The following is a 17,177-nucleotide window of genomic DNA, read 5'->3' as shown; positions in this document are numbered from 1 at the left end:
CCTTCAAAGTAGTGACGCAAATCACTTTTAACAACCAACAAGTTCTTGAGAGCTCTTTATGTTAATGTAAATAAGCACCTGAACGATGGTGTTTTTTTTGTTATAATATGAATATTAATGTATGTTTAAAATTTGTAATTAAAAAAAAAACTAAAAGAACTCTTGAATTTATGATACCAAAAATCATTGTAGTCCTAAATACAAAATATTGTAGATTGCAATAGTGTTCCACCGTGTTTTTTTCTTCTAATTTCATCCATTTTCATATTGAATTTATTTGGGATTGGATCTTATGGTTTGCTTCGGTTAGCTTTGTATGGGATTTTTATGATGTCGAGAAAAAATCCAACACTTGGTTGATGCTTGGTTTAGCAAAACAAGATTCAATTTCAATGATTGAAAGTGATTGAAGCTTTAGCGACTGGATTCAAAAGCTACAAAAATGCTAAATCAGGGAATGATTTGAATGGAAGGGGCAAATGTTAAAAAAATATTTTAAAGTCCAGCCCACAACGTAGCACGAGCCACCAATCTAGCATAGCTTAAAACCCAACAAACCAAAAAAAAAAAAAAAAAAATTGCAAACTAAAACAATTACATATTGTAATAGGAAAAAAGTTATTAACAACATGCGGGTATTTCTTTGTGGAAGAAAAACAAGAGAAATTATAAGTATACATGGTTTGAAATTTGACATTTTAACTTATAAGAGGTGTAAGTTTGGATCTAATTAGAATAGAGCATGGAATTTATGAATCATATGGACCAGTACTGATGGGAATTGGTTTGGATGTTTTCTGTTGTTTGGATTTTGAACAAAGTGAAATTGAAAATACAAAAGTGAAGATATTCAAAAGACGTACGGCTAAACACTTGCAAACAAATAAAAAATCAGATTGTATTGATTTATTTTTTAAAATTTGAAATGTTGCACAACATGTAATTACAAAGCATATGTACATAGCCACAAATGTCCAAAACAATTGTTCTCATCCTGATGGTGATTTCATGCAGTATGTGTTTCGACTCCAATGACAGCATCATCAGGGATGTACTTGCTCCAGAACCAATGTGCCTTCCATACAGTGTTCATTTCTTCAATTGGGACATTCTTCGTCTCAGGCAAGAAGAAGTAAATGAAGATGGTCATGATAACAACAAAGCCAGCAAAGAACAAGAAGAGACCAAACTTGAAGTGGCAGAGCATGGTTAGGAAGAACTGGCCAATGAAGAAAGTGAAGAACATGTTGACTGAGACATTGATGGCTTGCCCTGCTGATCTAATCTCAAGAGGGCAGATCTCACTAGGCACCAACCATCCCAATGGACCCCAAGACCAGGCAAATGCTGCAACATAAGCACATATCAAGAACAGTACAAAGTTGGCTGTGCTACCTGACATTTCTCCTACACCATTTGTTCCAAAGTTGATGGCTATCATGACTGCAACAAGTATCTGCAATCAAGTAAGCATATTCAATGAATCAGCATGGATCCAACATGAATATAGTAAACAAATTGGTTAAGGTTATCATTAAATACCTGGGAAATAATCATCTGAATGCCTCCTTCAAGGAACAAAATTCTCCTCCCAAACCTATCAGCTGAGTAGATGGAAACAGCTGTACAGACAACATTAACCATGCCCGTGATGACTGCAGACATAAGTGAAGCATCATCTCCGAAACCCAAGGTCTTGAAGAGAACAGGTGCATAAAACATGATGACATTGATTCCAGTAATTTGCTGGAAGAATGGAATCAATGCGCAAATGACAAGTTGAGGCCTGTATCTTGGCTGCAAGATGTTTTTCCATGGATGTTCCACTTTCTTTGCAGCCTCACTTGCGTCCACGAGGTCTTGGAATTCTGCTTCAACATTGTCCGCGCCGCGAATCTTTTGCAACATTTTCTTCGCTTTCTCGGGGTAGCCTCTCTCTAGGATAGAATTGGGAGTGTCTGGAAGGAAAAAAGATCCAACAACAATCATTACAGCGGGGACAGCCGCAAGAGCCAAAGAAATTCTCCAGCCATATCCGTCTTCGATCTTTGATGTTCCGTAGTTAATGAGATTTGCAGCAAGGATACCGATTGTAATGGCCATTTGGAAACCGATGTTAAGTGCTCCTCTAATCTTTGCTGGGGCCATTTCAGACAGATAAATTGGAACAGACTGTATAGAACAGGGAAAATGAATATCAATATTCAACGTTATAAACATTTCAAGTAGAGAAAGACAACACTGAGAGAAACAGTTACCTGATTGGCAAATCCAACACCAACACCAAGCAACAAACGGCCAATGATAAGCATTGCTACATTTTTTGCAGCACCGTTAATAATGGCACCAACAAGGAAAACTAACCCTCCACACAACATGGAGATTTTACGGCCGAATAATCTAGTTACCGTAGAGGAAAAGAAGGAAGCTACCAAAGCAGCAAGGTAGAGGGAAGACGTGAACAACTGCAACAAATGGCTATCAAATTTGCAGTACATATTGTCATGACGTTCTTCCTTCTCTTTATTGTACACAGATGGGAAGAATTTCTTGAGAAACGAGTCCATAGAAGTCACACCACCTGCAACGTTGTACAAAATAATCCAATCATCAGTACTTTAAGACATAGACGTGATTCATCGGCACTACAACAAGATAATTAAAAGGTGTTCCATTTATTACCTGAGATACCAATGTCATAACCAAAAATGAGACCGCCCATTGCAGCCACCAAACAGGTGATGATAACGAACGTTGTGACGCCACCTTCATAGTTCCTCCCCCCACTTTGCGCAACGAAACCTCCTCCTGCCATCTCTATGCAATCTGAAATTGTACTTTCTTTTGCCCTCTAGATTGACAAAAGAAATGGTTTATCTCAGATGCATTACAAACTATTGATTACTCAAGCTAGCTTTATATATAGAGTTTTCATGCCAGCAAAATAGGTGGATAAAATTTGACATTTTTCCGTGTCTCATTGTCCTCCATTGATTTTTTGCTTTCCTTGTGCCATCTCATGCCATGTTGTTGAGTGATAAGCTTAATTGTAGGATAGAGTCTTTGTCCAGCTCAAAACTACTAGCAGATTACAAACTAAAAAGATCCCTAACCACTGGAACAATTTCTATATTTGTAATTGTCCTTAATCTCTAGAGATATTGAATAAGTAGCTAGGTTTGGATAGAACTTGAATGGTAATTAGGGGGGGTGTTTATTTTGAGATAAGCGTTTTTGAGCACTCCAGCTTGCACAGCCTGTTTCTTAATGGATTTCAGAATGTAAAAATAGTAATACCAATAAGTTTCATTACAAATATTTACATGGGTGCCATATCAATATTATGTCTTTGACTCTTCTATATGGTGACACAATCCTTATCTTTTTCATCCCTGGATATAAGTGAGATATGGTCGTCTTAATTATCATCGTTCTTATTGTTTCATTCCTTTTCTTTCTCTTTTTTGTATAAAGATCATTAATAAGGTATCATTACCTTTAAGACCATAAACACTATCTCCAAACCAATTTGTTGAAGAATAGACACAAATAAAAACCACAGAAATCAGGTGAAAATGTTTGGGTCGGTGTTGCACATGCAATAAAAGGTTGAGAACAGAATCTTGGCAAGGCATTCAAGAAGTACTCAATGCCAATCACTATCAAATTTAATAGTCGTATCGACATAAATTTCTTTTGGTATTTACACTAGCAGTTCATTAGTACGCATGTTACCGACGGACTCACGGACAAAAAGAGTCCATCGAAAAAACTCTCGTCGGTAATTTATGGACTGTCGGTGAGTCAGCGGTAATAAATATACCAATGGATTTACAGACGGATAAAGCACAAAAAAAATATATTACCCGCTTTATTCTGTCGGTATATCTATCGGTAAATATAACATATCAGTGACAGAATACCATATGTAATTTTGTTGGTGCGTTAACAGTAGAAGTGACATTTACAGTAACTCTTTTTCATCTCTCTAGAATATACCAACGGTCTAGTTTCGTCGGTAACCCCATCAATAATAGTGGTATTTGTAGTAATTATTTTCCAACTCTCTAGAATATACTGATAGAATTGTGCCGTATTTTAAAAATATATTTTTAAAAAATATATTGAACAAAAGTGGAAAAATAATTAAATTAAAATAAATTATTATAAAAATCAAATATTTATTACAAATTTAAACATTTGTACATTCAAATACAATTAATCTAAAATAGAGGTGCTGGAGGAGGAGGAGACGATTTTTCACCGGGATCATGGGGTCAATAAGAGGGAGCACATATACCTCTCATTTGTGATCTCGTATTCATTACCAATCGGTGGAGTTTGACCATCTCAGCATTGAGTCGTTCATAATCAGCAGCAAGATGGGTCGTTCGAGCTTGAACTTGCTAGTCTAAAATCACCTCAAACTCTAGAGTTTGAGTGCTCAGAACCGATTGCAAGCATCCAACGGCTAAAACACTGAGGGTCTACCACAAGTCCTCGACCGTAATGTTAGAGAGTTTGTGCAACCGATTTCTATCGAGTTCACTAAACGATCTTACTTCTAACCACAAATCCAGATTGAGATTCGGATGGGTCGAAGTATTATCACCGTTTCTCTCTTTCAACCAAGTGTTATATGTATTCTTGGAAAACAAAGGTCAGCAAATTCAAAAAAAAAATATAACTTAAGAAAAAAAATTGTTAAAAACAACAATATCCGCGAGTTGTGGCACCTTTTTTTTATGGTCATTCATCTGCATATGCATTTCCACAAAAGCTTCATCGGGCTTGGTTTGCATCCAAGAATTGTAGCTTACAAGAGAAAATTGTTGTTAGTTAAATAAATTTATAAAAAACAAAAAAATAAAAAAATGATGTAATTAAAAAAGAATCTTATCATCCGCTTCGCATGCAAAATAAACGGAACAAAGCCACTAGTGTGCGTGGTAATGAAATCGTGAACATGTAGTTTTGGTTCTCCACACTGGAGTGTGATCATGACACAAAAAATTTGGACATCACGTGCTTAATGTATTCCACCCACACGACCTCTGAGACATACGGCGATCTGAAATCCTTCCAAACCTCCACCTCCTTCCAGCCTGGAAGTTCTCTTTCTTTCGCATATTATTTTGGCTTTCTTTTGTGCCTCGTATGAAATATTTTTGAGAAACAAGAAGATAAGCTTTTAAGTTGTAAAAACAACAAAACATTAGAAGAATAGCCAAATTAGGATGTTTTGACAAGATGGGATGGAGAAAAGATGAGAATTGAGCTTGAAATCCGAACTTGACCAAAATTAGAATAATTAATTAAGTCTAAAAACTTAAATAAACTTCTAACAAATTTAATTGACTTATTTAAATATTTAATTGAAGAAAAATTAAGTTTGAAGATCAATTGGGAAAAAATTAGAAGAATTAATTAAGTTCAAGGACTTAACTAAACTTTTAATGTGTTGAGATGATTCAATTAAGGACTCAATTGAAGAAAAATCAAGTTTAGAGGCCTAATTTAGATTAATTTACAAAGTTTGAAAGATTAGGGACATATTTAAAACTTTAAAATGTTAAATTTGTGCAGTCAGGGATTCAATTGTAAGAAATTCAAAGTTTGAAGGCTAATTGAGAGCTAAATTAAAAAAATTAAGACCAAGGACTTTTCTACAAAAAGCGCGAAACAATGGGGGTTGTACCAAACCTTTTCAGGGACTAGATTGAAGAAAATCAAAGTTTAAGGTTTAATTGAGGATTAAATTAAACAACTAAAAACCAAGCACTACTGTGTAAAAGGCACTAGACTTGAAGGATCTCAATTGATTTTGACAGGGGTTTCATTGCATAAATTTAGTTAGTTTTTTCTCAATTAAAAATGTTTTTGCTCAAATTGAAACAGCAGGGACTAAATTGAAGTTTTCATATCTTAATTAGAAAACCCTAGTTTTTAGGGTTCAAATAGACGACATGTTGCTCACTTTTAATGAAGAGATTGAGTGACATGTCATTTATCCCTGTTTTATTGTCTTTTCTAACTGGAAAGGTTGATCGAGATGCCATTTCAGGCAAATGAATGTGATATCTACGACCTCCTCAAAGGATCTAACCATAACTAATGGACTAAAAAACATCTCCTCTACAAGGATGAGCCACCCCCATTAAACGTTTACACACCATTTGTTTCAATGAATAACACAACATCTTGTCCTTGATTAACTACTCTGCATTGATAAATTAAAGTTGATCAAGGGCCAATCTTCCAAGTAATGAATGTGGAGTTTTGGACCTCTAAATCAAGTGTGGTTTGTTTCTAAAGGTAGATATTCATCCCTTTTACATGGTTTGGGTAGAACAAGGATATGGTTATCTCCTAAGTAGCATACTTAGTCAACCATGACTGGAGAAGAAAAACTCCATTGATTGACTAACTTCGTGGTCGCCTTCTTTTGATCAAATTAAACCCACAAAATGAAAAAATGAACCGAAACCCCTATTTCTAGGGAGGTTATGAAATGATGGGAGGAATCTTCCTTAAACCACCATTTTTTATGCAAAACCATCATGGTTTTAGTAACAACTTTTGGAGGGATTTTGGATATAAAAGAGTAGTTACTCTTTAAGGAGAGGGGGTGAAAAGAAAATAGGAGATAAGAAAGAAAGGAAAAACCTAAAGAATTGATAAAGAAATCCTATAAGTTATTAAGAGGGAAGGTAGAGAAATAGGGCACCAAATCGAGAGAGAAGGAAAGAATAAAAGCCAAACTAGTTTCAAGTGAAAAAGGAGTTGAAATCAAAAGGAAAGAAGCCAGCAATCCAGAAGAGAAAGCTATATCATTTTAATAAAGTATACCCTCAAACTTTAATGGAGGGGTGAAGGTTAATAAGCACACACCCCCTTTCCTTTTTAGCTTATAAATCCATGTTTAGATCCATTTTTGAGTATGTGCTACTGTTGTTAGTTTAGATGCAATAGAGTTTTGTGTTTAGGATATCACTCTATTCCATGATTTAACATGTATACACATGTTCATGTTCAATTAATGTTTAGTTTGATGTGTTATGAATGTTAACATAATGATATAACTTAGCTTAAAAAGTGTTTTATCAAGTTGTATGACTAGTTTGGTTGTTGTTTTTTGTTGGATCATTTAGGAGGTTTAACTTTAAGCCTGCATTTTTTTTTGTTATTTTGGTGTGTTTCTGGGTTTTAACAAGCATGAGTTCAAGTTTTTGAAACTTGAAAGATGTGGCAGATTAATGTTTTCAGATTGTTAGATTTCAAAGTATGTTTGTTATGAAGCTTGAGTTGAGTACCATTGCATTCATTTTCTACTTTTGTTGATGTTTTCTTATGTTTGTTGAAGTGTACATGAGTGTGCTTGAGTTATTGCTACTATTTTTCGATCTTATTGCTAAGCTTTTATGCTTTTTTCTGGGTTACAGTTTTTTGCCTTTTTTGGGTTTAAATGATGCATTTCTGGGTTTAGGCTTTGAATGTTCTTGAATCTAGATTTGGGTTTTATTAGGTGTTGATGTTTTAGCCTCCTTATTGAGCTTCGATCGAAGCTATAGCACACACATGACCATTTTACACCTTTATAGGGTTTTTTAAAGTTTATCTTGGTTCATTTGATCCCTAAAACTTTTAAATGTTGGGTTTAGGGTTTTGTTGTTGTTATGGTCGATTTGTTCATATCAGAGTTCATTTTAGTTGTTTGATGCATGATTATGTTTTAGGTTTGCACATTGCATCTTTCTGCATGTTTGATGGGCTGAGTCCATCAACATAAAGTCATGTTTAGCTGGATGAAATTTTTGCAAATGAAAAAATATCTTTTTTTGCTCTTAAGACGTGTTTGCCAAACACGGTCTTAAAGCATTTTTTAAGCCTATGATTTTTGGATAAGGGTATGATTGCCAAACACGCCCTACTGATTTTCCAGCAATGTATATTTTCTTATTTGTTTTTGTGTTTTGTTTTCCAAACGAATCCCAAATAATTTTCAAAAAATTCTGAAAATATTCAAGGACCATTTTAAAATTACTTTTGGGTCCCAAAAATGTTTTCCAACCATATTATTTAATATTTCGGCTATAAACTTATAGTGTAAGATGTTGATCCAGTATTAAATATTCTCGATTTTCTTTGAAAATTTCAGAAAATTATAAAAAAAAAACAATTTCTCTTATTAAAAAAATACAAAAAGATGTTTTTATTTATGTACATATCACCAAATCTCTTAGAAATTAAGAAAAGAAATCATAATAGCATAAAAAAAAAATACAAGACATGATTTAACATCTTTAAATACAAAAATTTAAGAAAAATAGTTTTGTTGATATATTTGCATGTATTTTTGGATTCAATAACTAGTTTATTAAAGTCATGAGAACTTGACCTATATTTCAAAAACACCAAGAAAATTATATTGTTTTCTTTTAATATATGAGATTAAGAACTTATACGTAAGACGTATTCATGATATTGAATAAGACATTTTCTTTTATTTATATGTTTTGACATTAGAACGGTTAGATTTTAACCTGATAATATAAGAAACTCCTTACCGAGAATAACTTTTCTTAAACCTTAGACAGATCAATGGTTAGAAAACACAATGATATCTTAGTTTATATCAGACAAACAAACAATGAAGTTTACCTTAGGGAAGTTGTACAAGGTGTGATATGTCCTCCCTATATACAACTAGTCCCCTTATCTAGACTCTGAGACTAGTTAGGATTCCGAGTGATCAAAATACTAGGTGTTGACTCCATCTTTTTTTACTGATAAGAAACAAGAATTCTTTGTTCTTTCCACCCATCACCATAAAAATCCCGGCTTGGAAGGACGATAGCTGCGACACCGCACACGTGCGATAGAATGACGACTCTGTTGGGTTAACAAGATGAGTTAAGAATACATGAGTTGAGAATTTTTTTTTGAAAAAACAAGAGGAGCCAAGTACTTCTTCGGTTAGAATACATGCATTTGTATGATATTGACAATCAAGTTTGTCTAAGTTTGTAGGCAAGCATAGGCATGAAGTTTACATAAGAATCTGCAAAGGTTGAAAAACTTCTCTTTCTTCTTCTAATCTTATTCACCTTCTTGCCACTCTTAGACATTCTTGGATGCATTTCATCTAGGGTTGGTTCTCTTTTTGTATTGTCTTTGCAGGATCTCAACAATGGTCTCTCAAATAACGGGTATAAGATTAGATGACCCATTTTAATGATAAATATGAACAACTCACTACTGATTATAAAGAACTCTGCTGATTGGTAATGGAAATGAGATCACAGATGGGTAGTTCATGTGCACCCCCTAATTGACCCCACGGTCCCGGCAACAACCAACCTCCTCCACCTCCAGCGCCACCTCTATTTTAGATTAGTTGTATTTGAATTTACAAATGCTTAAATTTGTAATAAATTATTTGATTTTTATAATAATTTATTTTAATTTAATTATTTTTCCACTTTTGTTCAATATATTTTTTAAAAATATATTTTTAAAATACGGCACAATTCTATCAGTATATTCTAGAGAGTTGGAAAATAATTACTACAAATACCACTATTATTGATGGGGTTACCGACGAAACTAGATCGTTGGTATATTCTAGAGAGATGAAAAAGAGTTACTGTAAATGTCACTTCTACTGTTAACGCACCAACAAAATTACAGATGGTATTCTGTCACTGATATGTTATATTTACCGATAGATATACCGACAGAATAAAGCGGGTAATATATTTTTTTTGTGCTTTATCCGTCTGTAAATCCATTGGTATATTTATTACCGCTGACTCACCGACAGTCCATAAATTACCGACGAGAGTTTTTTCGATGGACTCTTTTTGTCCGTGAGTCCGTCGGTAACATGCGTACTAATGAACTGCTAGTGTAAATACCAAAAGAAATTTATGTCGATACGACTATTAAATTTGATAGTGATTGGCATTGAGTACTTCTTGAATGCCTTGCCAAGATTCTGTTCTCAACCTTTTATTGCATGTGCAACACCGACCCAAACATTTTCACCTGATTTCTGTGGTTTTTATTTGTGTCTATTCTTCAACAAATTGGTTTGGAGATAGTGTTTATGGTCTTAAAGGTAATGATACCTTATTAATGATCTTTATACAAAAAAGAGAAAGAAAAGGAATGAAACAATAAGAACGATGATAATTAAGACGACCATATCTCACTTATATCCAGGGATGAAAAAGATAAGGATTGTGTCACCATATAGAAGAGTCAAAGACATAATATTGATATGGCACCCATGTAAATATTTGTAATGAAACTTATTGGTATTACTATTTTTACATTCTGAAATCCATTAAGAAACAGGCTGTGCAAGCTGGAGTGCTCAAAAACGCTTATCTCAAAATAAACACCCCCCCTAATTACCATTCAAGTTCTATCCAAACCTAGCTACTTATTCAATATCTCTAGAGATTAAGGACAATTACAAATATAGAAATTGTTCCAGTGGTTAGGGATCTTTTTAGTTTGTAATCTGCTAGTAGTTTTGAGCTGGACAAAGACTCTATCCTACAATTAAGCTTATCACTCAACAACATGGCATGAGATGGCACAAGGAAAGCAAAAAATCAATGGAGGACAATGAGACACGGAAAAATGTCAAATTTTATCCACCTATTTTGCTGGCATGAAAACTCTATATATAAAGCTAGCTTGAGTAATCAATAGTTTGTAATGCATCTGAGATAAACCATTTCTTTTGTCAATCTAGAGGGCAAAAGAAAGTACAATTTCAGATTGCATAGAGATGGCAGGAGGAGGTTTCGTTGCGCAAAGTGGGGGGAGGAACTATGAAGGTGGCGTCACAACGTTCGTTATCATCACCTGTTTGGTGGCTGCAATGGGCGGTCTCATTTTTGGTTATGACATTGGTATCTCAGGTAATAAATGGAACACCTTTTAATTATCTTGTTGTAGTGCCGATGAATCACGTCTATGTCTTAAAGTACTGATGATTGGATTATTTTGTACAACGTTGCAGGTGGTGTGACTTCTATGGACTCGTTTCTCAAGAAATTCTTCCCATCTGTGTACAATAAAGAGAAGGAAGAACGTCATGACAATATGTACTGCAAATTTGATAGCCATTTGTTGCAGTTGTTCACGTCTTCCCTCTACCTTGCTGCTTTGGTAGCTTCCTTCTTTTCCTCTACGGTAACTAGATTATTCGGCCGTAAAATCTCCATGTTGTGTGGAGGGTTAGTTTTCCTTGTTGGTGCCATTATTAACGGTGCTGCAAAAAATGTAGCAATGCTTATCATTGGCCGTTTGTTGCTTGGTGTTGGTGTTGGATTTGCCAATCAGGTAACTGTTTCTCTCAGTGTTGTCTTTCTCTACTTGAAATGTTTATAACGTTGAATATTGATATTCATTTTCCCTGTTCTATACAGTCTGTTCCAATTTATCTGTCTGAAATGGCCCCAGCAAAGATTAGAGGAGCACTTAACATCGGTTTCCAAATGGCCATTACAATCGGTATCCTTGCTGCAAATCTCATTAACTACGGAACATCAAAGATCGAAGACGGATATGGCTGGAGAATTTCTTTGGCTCTTGCGGCTGTCCCCGCTGTAATGATTGTTGTTGGATCTTTTTTCCTTCCAGACACTCCCAATTCTATCCTAGAGAGAGGCTACCCCGAGAAAGCGAAGAAAATGTTGCAAAAGATTCGCGGCGCGGACAATGTTGAAGCAGAATTCCAAGACCTCGTGGACGCAAGTGAGGCTGCAAAGAAAGTGGAACATCCATGGAAAAACATCTTGCAGCCAAGATACAGGCCTCAACTTGTCATTTGCGCATTGATTCCATTCTTCCAGCAAATTACTGGAATCAATGTCATCATGTTTTATGCACCTGTTCTCTTCAAGACCTTGGGTTTCGGAGATGATGCTTCACTTATGTCTGCAGTCATCACGGGCATGGTTAATGTTGTCTGTACAGCTGTTTCCATCTACTCAGCTGATAGGTTTGGGAGGAGAATTTTGTTCCTGGAAGGAGGCATTCAGATGATTATTTCCCAGGTATTTAATGATAACCTTAACCAATTTGTTTACTATATTCACGTTGGATCCATGCTGATTCATTGAATATGCTTACTTGATTGCAGATACTTGTTGCAGTCATGATAGCCATCAACTTTGGAACAAATGGTGTAGGAGAAATGTCAGGTAGCACAGCCAACTTTGTACTGTTCTTGATATGTGCTTATGTTGCAGCATTTGCCTGGTCTTGGGGTCCATTGGGATGGTTGGTGCCTAGTGAGATCTGCCCTCTTGAGATTAGATCAGCAGGGCAAGCCATCAATGTCTCAGTCAACATGTTCTTCACTTTCTTCATTGGCCAGTTCTTCCTAACCATGCTCTGCCACTTCAAGTTTGGTCTCTTCTTGTTCTTTGCTGGCTTTGTTGTTATCATGACCATCTTCATTTACTTCTTCTTGCCTGAGACGAAGAATGTCCCAATTGAAGAAATGAACACTGTATGGAAGGCACATTGGTTCTGGAGCAAGTACATCCCTGATGATGCTGTCATTGGAGTCGAAACACATACTGCATGAAATCACCATCAGGATGAGAACAGTTGTTTTGGACATTTGTGGCTATGTACATATGCTTTGTAATTACATGTTGCGCAACATTTCAAATTAAAAAAAATAAATCAATACAATCTGATTTTTTATTTGTTTGCAAGTGTTTAGCCGTCTTTTGAATATCTTCACTTTTGTATTTTCAATTTCACTTTGTTCAAAATCCAAACAACAGAAAACATCCAAACCAATTCCCATCAGTACTGGTCCATCTGATTCATAAATTCCATGCTCTATTCTAATTAGATCCAAACTTACACCTCTTATAAGTTAAAATGTCAAATTTCAAACCATGTATACTTATAATTTCTCTTGTTTTTCTTCCACAAAGAAATACCCGCATGTTGTTAATAACTTTTTTCCTATTACAATATGTAATTGTTTTAGTTTGCAATTTCTTTTTTTTTTTTTTCGGATTGTTGCGTTTTAAGCTATGTTAGATTGGTGGCTCGTGCTACGCTGTGGGCTGGACTCCAAAATATTTTTTTAACATTTTCCCCTTCCATTCAAATCATTCCCTGAGTTAGCATTTTTGTAGCTTTTGAATCCAGTCGCTAAAGCTTCAATCACTTTCAATCATTGAAATTGAATCTTGTTTTGCTAAACCAAGCATCAACCAAGTGTTGGATTTTTTCTCGACATCATAAAAATCCTATACAAAGCTAACCGAAGCAAACCATAAGATCCAATCCCAAATAAATTCAATATGAAAATGGATGAAATTAAAAGAAAAAAACATGGTGGAACACTATTGCAATCTACAATGTTTTGTATTTAGGACTACAATGATTTTTGGTATCATAAATTCAAGAGTTCCTTTAGTTTTTTTTTTTAATTACAAATTTTAAACATACATTAATATTCATATTATAACAAAAGAACACCATCGTTCAGGTGCTTATTTACATTAACATAAAGAGCTCTCAAGAACTTGTTGGTTGTTAAAAGTGATTTGCGTCACTACTTTGAAGGTCCCTCCAAGTCAAAGTTGAAAAGGAAAGCTTAGTGAAGTAACAATGTAGAAAAAGAAATTAGGGGGAGGATAGCCTAAAACATTCCTTGATGGAAGTAAATTTGGTATGAAAAATACAAAACACCATCTTTGTCTTTGTCCATGCAAAATTTCACATATTACAAATACACTAAAAAATGGTGCAAAATACACTAAAACATTCCTTAAGGTGCTCTTTGCGTGCATAAAAATCTCTAATTAATGGTCAATTTGGATCTTGGTTTGGATGAAAATATATTCATACGAGCCTATAAGCTTTAACCGTGTGAGATCTTAACTTGATTTGATTTGATGAAGACAAAGATTATTAATTGTTTTAGATTGCAATTTCTTTCATGTTTTTTTTCCTACTTATTTGAAGGTTTGTTGGGTTTTAAGCTATGCTAGATTGGTGACTCGTGCTACGCTGTGAGCTGGACACCAAAATATTTTTTTAACATTTGCCCCTTTTGTTCAAATCATTCCCTGATTTAGTATTTTTATAAGTTTTGAATCGAGTCGTTAAAGCTTTAAACACTTTAAATCAATAAAATTGAATCTTATTTTTGCTAAATTGAGCATATACCAAGTGTTGGATTTTTTTCTCGACATCACGAGAATCCTATGCAAAGCTAACCGAAGCAAACCATAGGATCCAATCCCAAATAAACTTAATATGAAAATGGATGAAATTAAAAGGAAAAAAACTTGAGTTAAAAAAAACACGGTGGAACACCATTGCAATCCACAATGTTTTGTATTTAGAACTACAATGATTTTTGGTATCGTAAATTCAAGAATTCTTTTAGTTGTTTTCTTAATTACAAATATTAAATATACATTAATATTCATATTATAACAAAACAACATCATTGTTGAGGTGCTTATTTACATTGACATGGAGAGGTCTCAAGAGTTTGTTAGTTGTTAAAAGTGATTTGCGTCACTACTTTGAATGTCCCTCCAAGTTAGAGTTGAAAAGGAAAGCTTAGTGAAGTAACAATGTAGAAAAATAAATTAAGGGAAGGATGGCCTAATACATTCCTTGATGGAAGTAAATTTGGTATGAAAAATACAAAACACCATCTTTGTCTTTGTTTATGCAAAATTTCACATATTAAAAATACACTAAAAAATAGTGCAAAATTACAGTAGTGAATTTAACTACAAGAAAAAGTAAAAACTCTTTTAAGGTGCTCTTAACTTGATTTAATTTGATGAAGATGAAGATTATTTACACGAGCTCAAAAGCTTTAAACATGTGAAATCTTAACTGCTTTATGACTTTATTTATTAATATGTATTTGTAGGTACATGAATTTTAGGTAGTCTTTCAAATAGAGGAGGTGCTACCGATTTTTTTTAAAAGGAATGTTATTACCTTTTTTACCTTTTTTCATGCTTTAATTTGTTTAGATTCCAAGGAGAAGGTCATTAGTAAATAATATGGACAAGAGCGTTGTTAGTTCTTCTAGCAGCGTTTCTGATGACCATGAGTCACTAGTGCCGACCATGACCAGACACACCTAAGGCATAGGCACAAACATCCTCTCTTGATGCAAGCTCGTCGAGTGCGATACCACCTCGCAGAAAAGGTGTCCATTTTGAGAGGGATGTATGTTTTAGGAATTATGTTTGTTCCAAAAATCTTGAATGAAAACTTATGATTAATGCATTGTTTAGAAAGTTCAAGGTTAGTTTATACATAAATATTTTTTTTATCGATTAGTTTTTTAATTTTAATTAGCTAATTATTTTACAAATTTGATGTGCAAGAAAAACTTTTACTAAGATAGGGATGACAACACTGTTGCCAGGAGGGTTTGGAAGACTCACTGCGCAACTAGGTAAGATTGAATTGAAAATGTTATATTTTTTATTTAAATGTTAAAATTTTAATTTTCATTATCTTAACCGATAATTTATTTCTATCATATAGATTGCGTGATCTCTATTATGAGGCAAATATATATATATATATATATATATATATATATATATATATATATATATATATATATATGCGCTAAAGAAAGAGGTCTTTCAGGTTAGGGAGACACAGTCGTTTTGAGGAATTTTAAACCTCCACACATCTTGGAGGCTATTTGGAAAGCTTATATCTAGTGTGTGATGTATGAGTGTTTCATGTCGTGATCAGAGTCCGGTGCCAAGAACTAGAATAAGGATATTCATGGTTCAATTACCACTCACATCAATAGATCCATTCTGTTTGTTTCACATGCAAAGCAGATAATAAAATTCTTTTTTTATTACATCCAACTTTTTAAAATTGTTGTTTTATATGAAAAATATTTAGCTAACAATAGCTTCCTTTTGTAGGTTATGATTCTTCGACACAAACCAAGATTGATGAAGCTTTTTGTAGAAACTCATATGAAAAATAATGACCATCAGAAAAGGGTGCAGCAGCTCGTGGATAGCCAAGCTCAGAAGTCCATGAATAGTTAGATTTCAACAATATTTTTCTTAAGTTATTATTTTTTAAAAATTAGCTGACTGGTTTTTTTTTCTAAGAAACATATACCACTCGATTGCATGAAAGATATAGGGACGATCCTTCAACCCATCTGAAACTCGATTTGGAGTTGTGGTTAGAGGTTGGATCGTCCAGTGGACCTAATAGAAATTAAGTTTATGGTATATCAAACATTAAGGTCGAGGATGTGTGGATGGACTGTAATGTATAGACTATTAGTTCCTCTCAATCAGGTTTAGTTTCCTAATCTCTAACTTTATTGACAATTATACGAGAACAAGTTCAAGCTTAGACGACTTGGTTTACTACTAAGATAGAACGATTTAATGCTGAGATGATCAAACTTAGGCGATTGTATATGAAGCTGTTATATATCAAATTAACCTTGGTGGTACATGTCCACCTTCTTGCCCATCCAGTCCTGTCGTAGATTCACCTCCTCCTCCTCCTCCTCCTTCAGCTTTTGTCCTCTACATGAATTGTATTCAAACCGATAATTTTTAAACTTGTAATAAATATTTGGTTTTTTTATTTTAGTTTTATTTCTTTTATTTTTTTTGCTTTTTTTTATATAAATATTTCCAAAAATATTAAATAAATTACTAACAGAATTAGCGACGAACTAAATCTATTGAAAAGTTTCAGAGAGTTAAAAACAAATACATGAAATGCCACTACTATTACAGACGGAATCAGTGATGAATTAAATCTCTCGAAGGAGGATTTGAAAAAAATTATAGAAAATACCATTGACTATATGTACATCATCGTCAGGTTAATTTTGTCAACAATATGAATTAAGTCATTGATGGAAGTATCGATGAAATGATGCTAGTAAATATTTTTTGTTTGGCACATTTTTTTTAAAATCATCAGTATTGATTATATTACTGACGGAATGACTAATAAAATAAAAATCATCGACGATAAAATTTTTGACAAACATGTATTGTCCATGATGTCATTGGTAAATGCTCTTCTGACAAAATCAATATCTAAATACCAATATAAAAATCCTTTAGTGATATGCAAAATTGTGATCGTGAACC

The 17,177-nt window shown here is 34.0% G+C and overlaps 2 protein-coding genes across 2 annotated transcripts; one reads left to right on the top strand and one right to left on the bottom strand.

Moving 5' to 3' along the window:
• Positions 1 to 882: 882 nt before the first annotated feature.
• On the bottom strand, positions 883 to 3,350 carry LOC7456301 (sugar transport protein 10). The gene is made up of 4 exons (XM_052454792.1): positions 2,683 to 3,350; positions 2,259 to 2,581; positions 1,543 to 2,172; positions 883 to 1,456 (listed from the first exon to the last, which is right to left on the bottom strand). The coding sequence occupies exons 1-4, from the start codon at positions 2,813 to 2,815 to the stop codon at positions 1,007 to 1,009; spliced, it is 1,536 nt and encodes a 511-aa protein (XP_052310752.1). The 5' UTR covers positions 2,816 to 3,350; the 3' UTR covers positions 883 to 1,006.
• A 6,916-nt stretch (positions 3,351 to 10,266) lies between these two features.
• Positions 10,267 to 12,743, top strand: LOC7457176 (sugar transport protein 10). Its single transcript, XM_002310031.4, has 4 exons — positions 10,267 to 10,934; positions 11,036 to 11,358; positions 11,445 to 12,074; positions 12,161 to 12,743. Exons 1-4 carry the CDS (start codon positions 10,802 to 10,804, stop codon positions 12,608 to 12,610), a joined length of 1,536 nt encoding a protein of 511 aa, XP_002310067.1. The 5' UTR covers positions 10,267 to 10,801; the 3' UTR covers positions 12,611 to 12,743.
• The last annotated feature ends 4,434 nt before the right edge of the window (positions 12,744 to 17,177 follow it).

The sequence above is a fragment of the Populus trichocarpa genome, chromosome 7 (genome assembly GCF_000002775.5).
Source record: "Populus trichocarpa isolate Nisqually-1 chromosome 7, P.trichocarpa_v4.1, whole genome shotgun sequence".
Lineage (NCBI taxonomy): Eukaryota > Viridiplantae > Streptophyta > Magnoliopsida > Malpighiales > Salicaceae > Populus > Populus trichocarpa.
This window is presented reverse-complemented; position numbering and strand designations above follow the sequence as displayed.

What these genes read in the sequence shown, in the direction of transcription:
- LOC7456301 (XM_052454792.1), bottom strand. Translation starts at nt 2,815, where the DNA reads ATGGCAGGAGGAGGTTTCGTTGCGCAAAGTGGGGGGAGGAACTATGAA. An exon ending in GTGTTGGATTTGCCAATCAG is followed by an intron (nt 2,173 to 2,258) that starts GTAACTGTTTCT and finishes TGTTCTATACAG; the next exon opens with TCTGTTCCAATTTATCTGTC. An exon ending in TTCAGATGATTATTTCCCAG is followed by an intron (nt 1,457 to 1,542) that starts GTATTTAATGAT and finishes ACTTGATTGCAG; the next exon opens with ATACTTGTTGCAGTCATGAT.
- LOC7457176 (XM_002310031.4), top strand. Translation starts at nt 10,802, where the DNA reads ATGGCAGGAGGAGGTTTCGTTGCGCAAAGTGGGGGGAGGAACTATGAA. An exon ending in GTGTTGGATTTGCCAATCAG is followed by an intron (nt 11,359 to 11,444) that starts GTAACTGTTTCT and finishes TGTTCTATACAG; the next exon opens with TCTGTTCCAATTTATCTGTC. An exon ending in TTCAGATGATTATTTCCCAG is followed by an intron (nt 12,075 to 12,160) that starts GTATTTAATGAT and finishes ACTTGATTGCAG; the next exon opens with ATACTTGTTGCAGTCATGAT.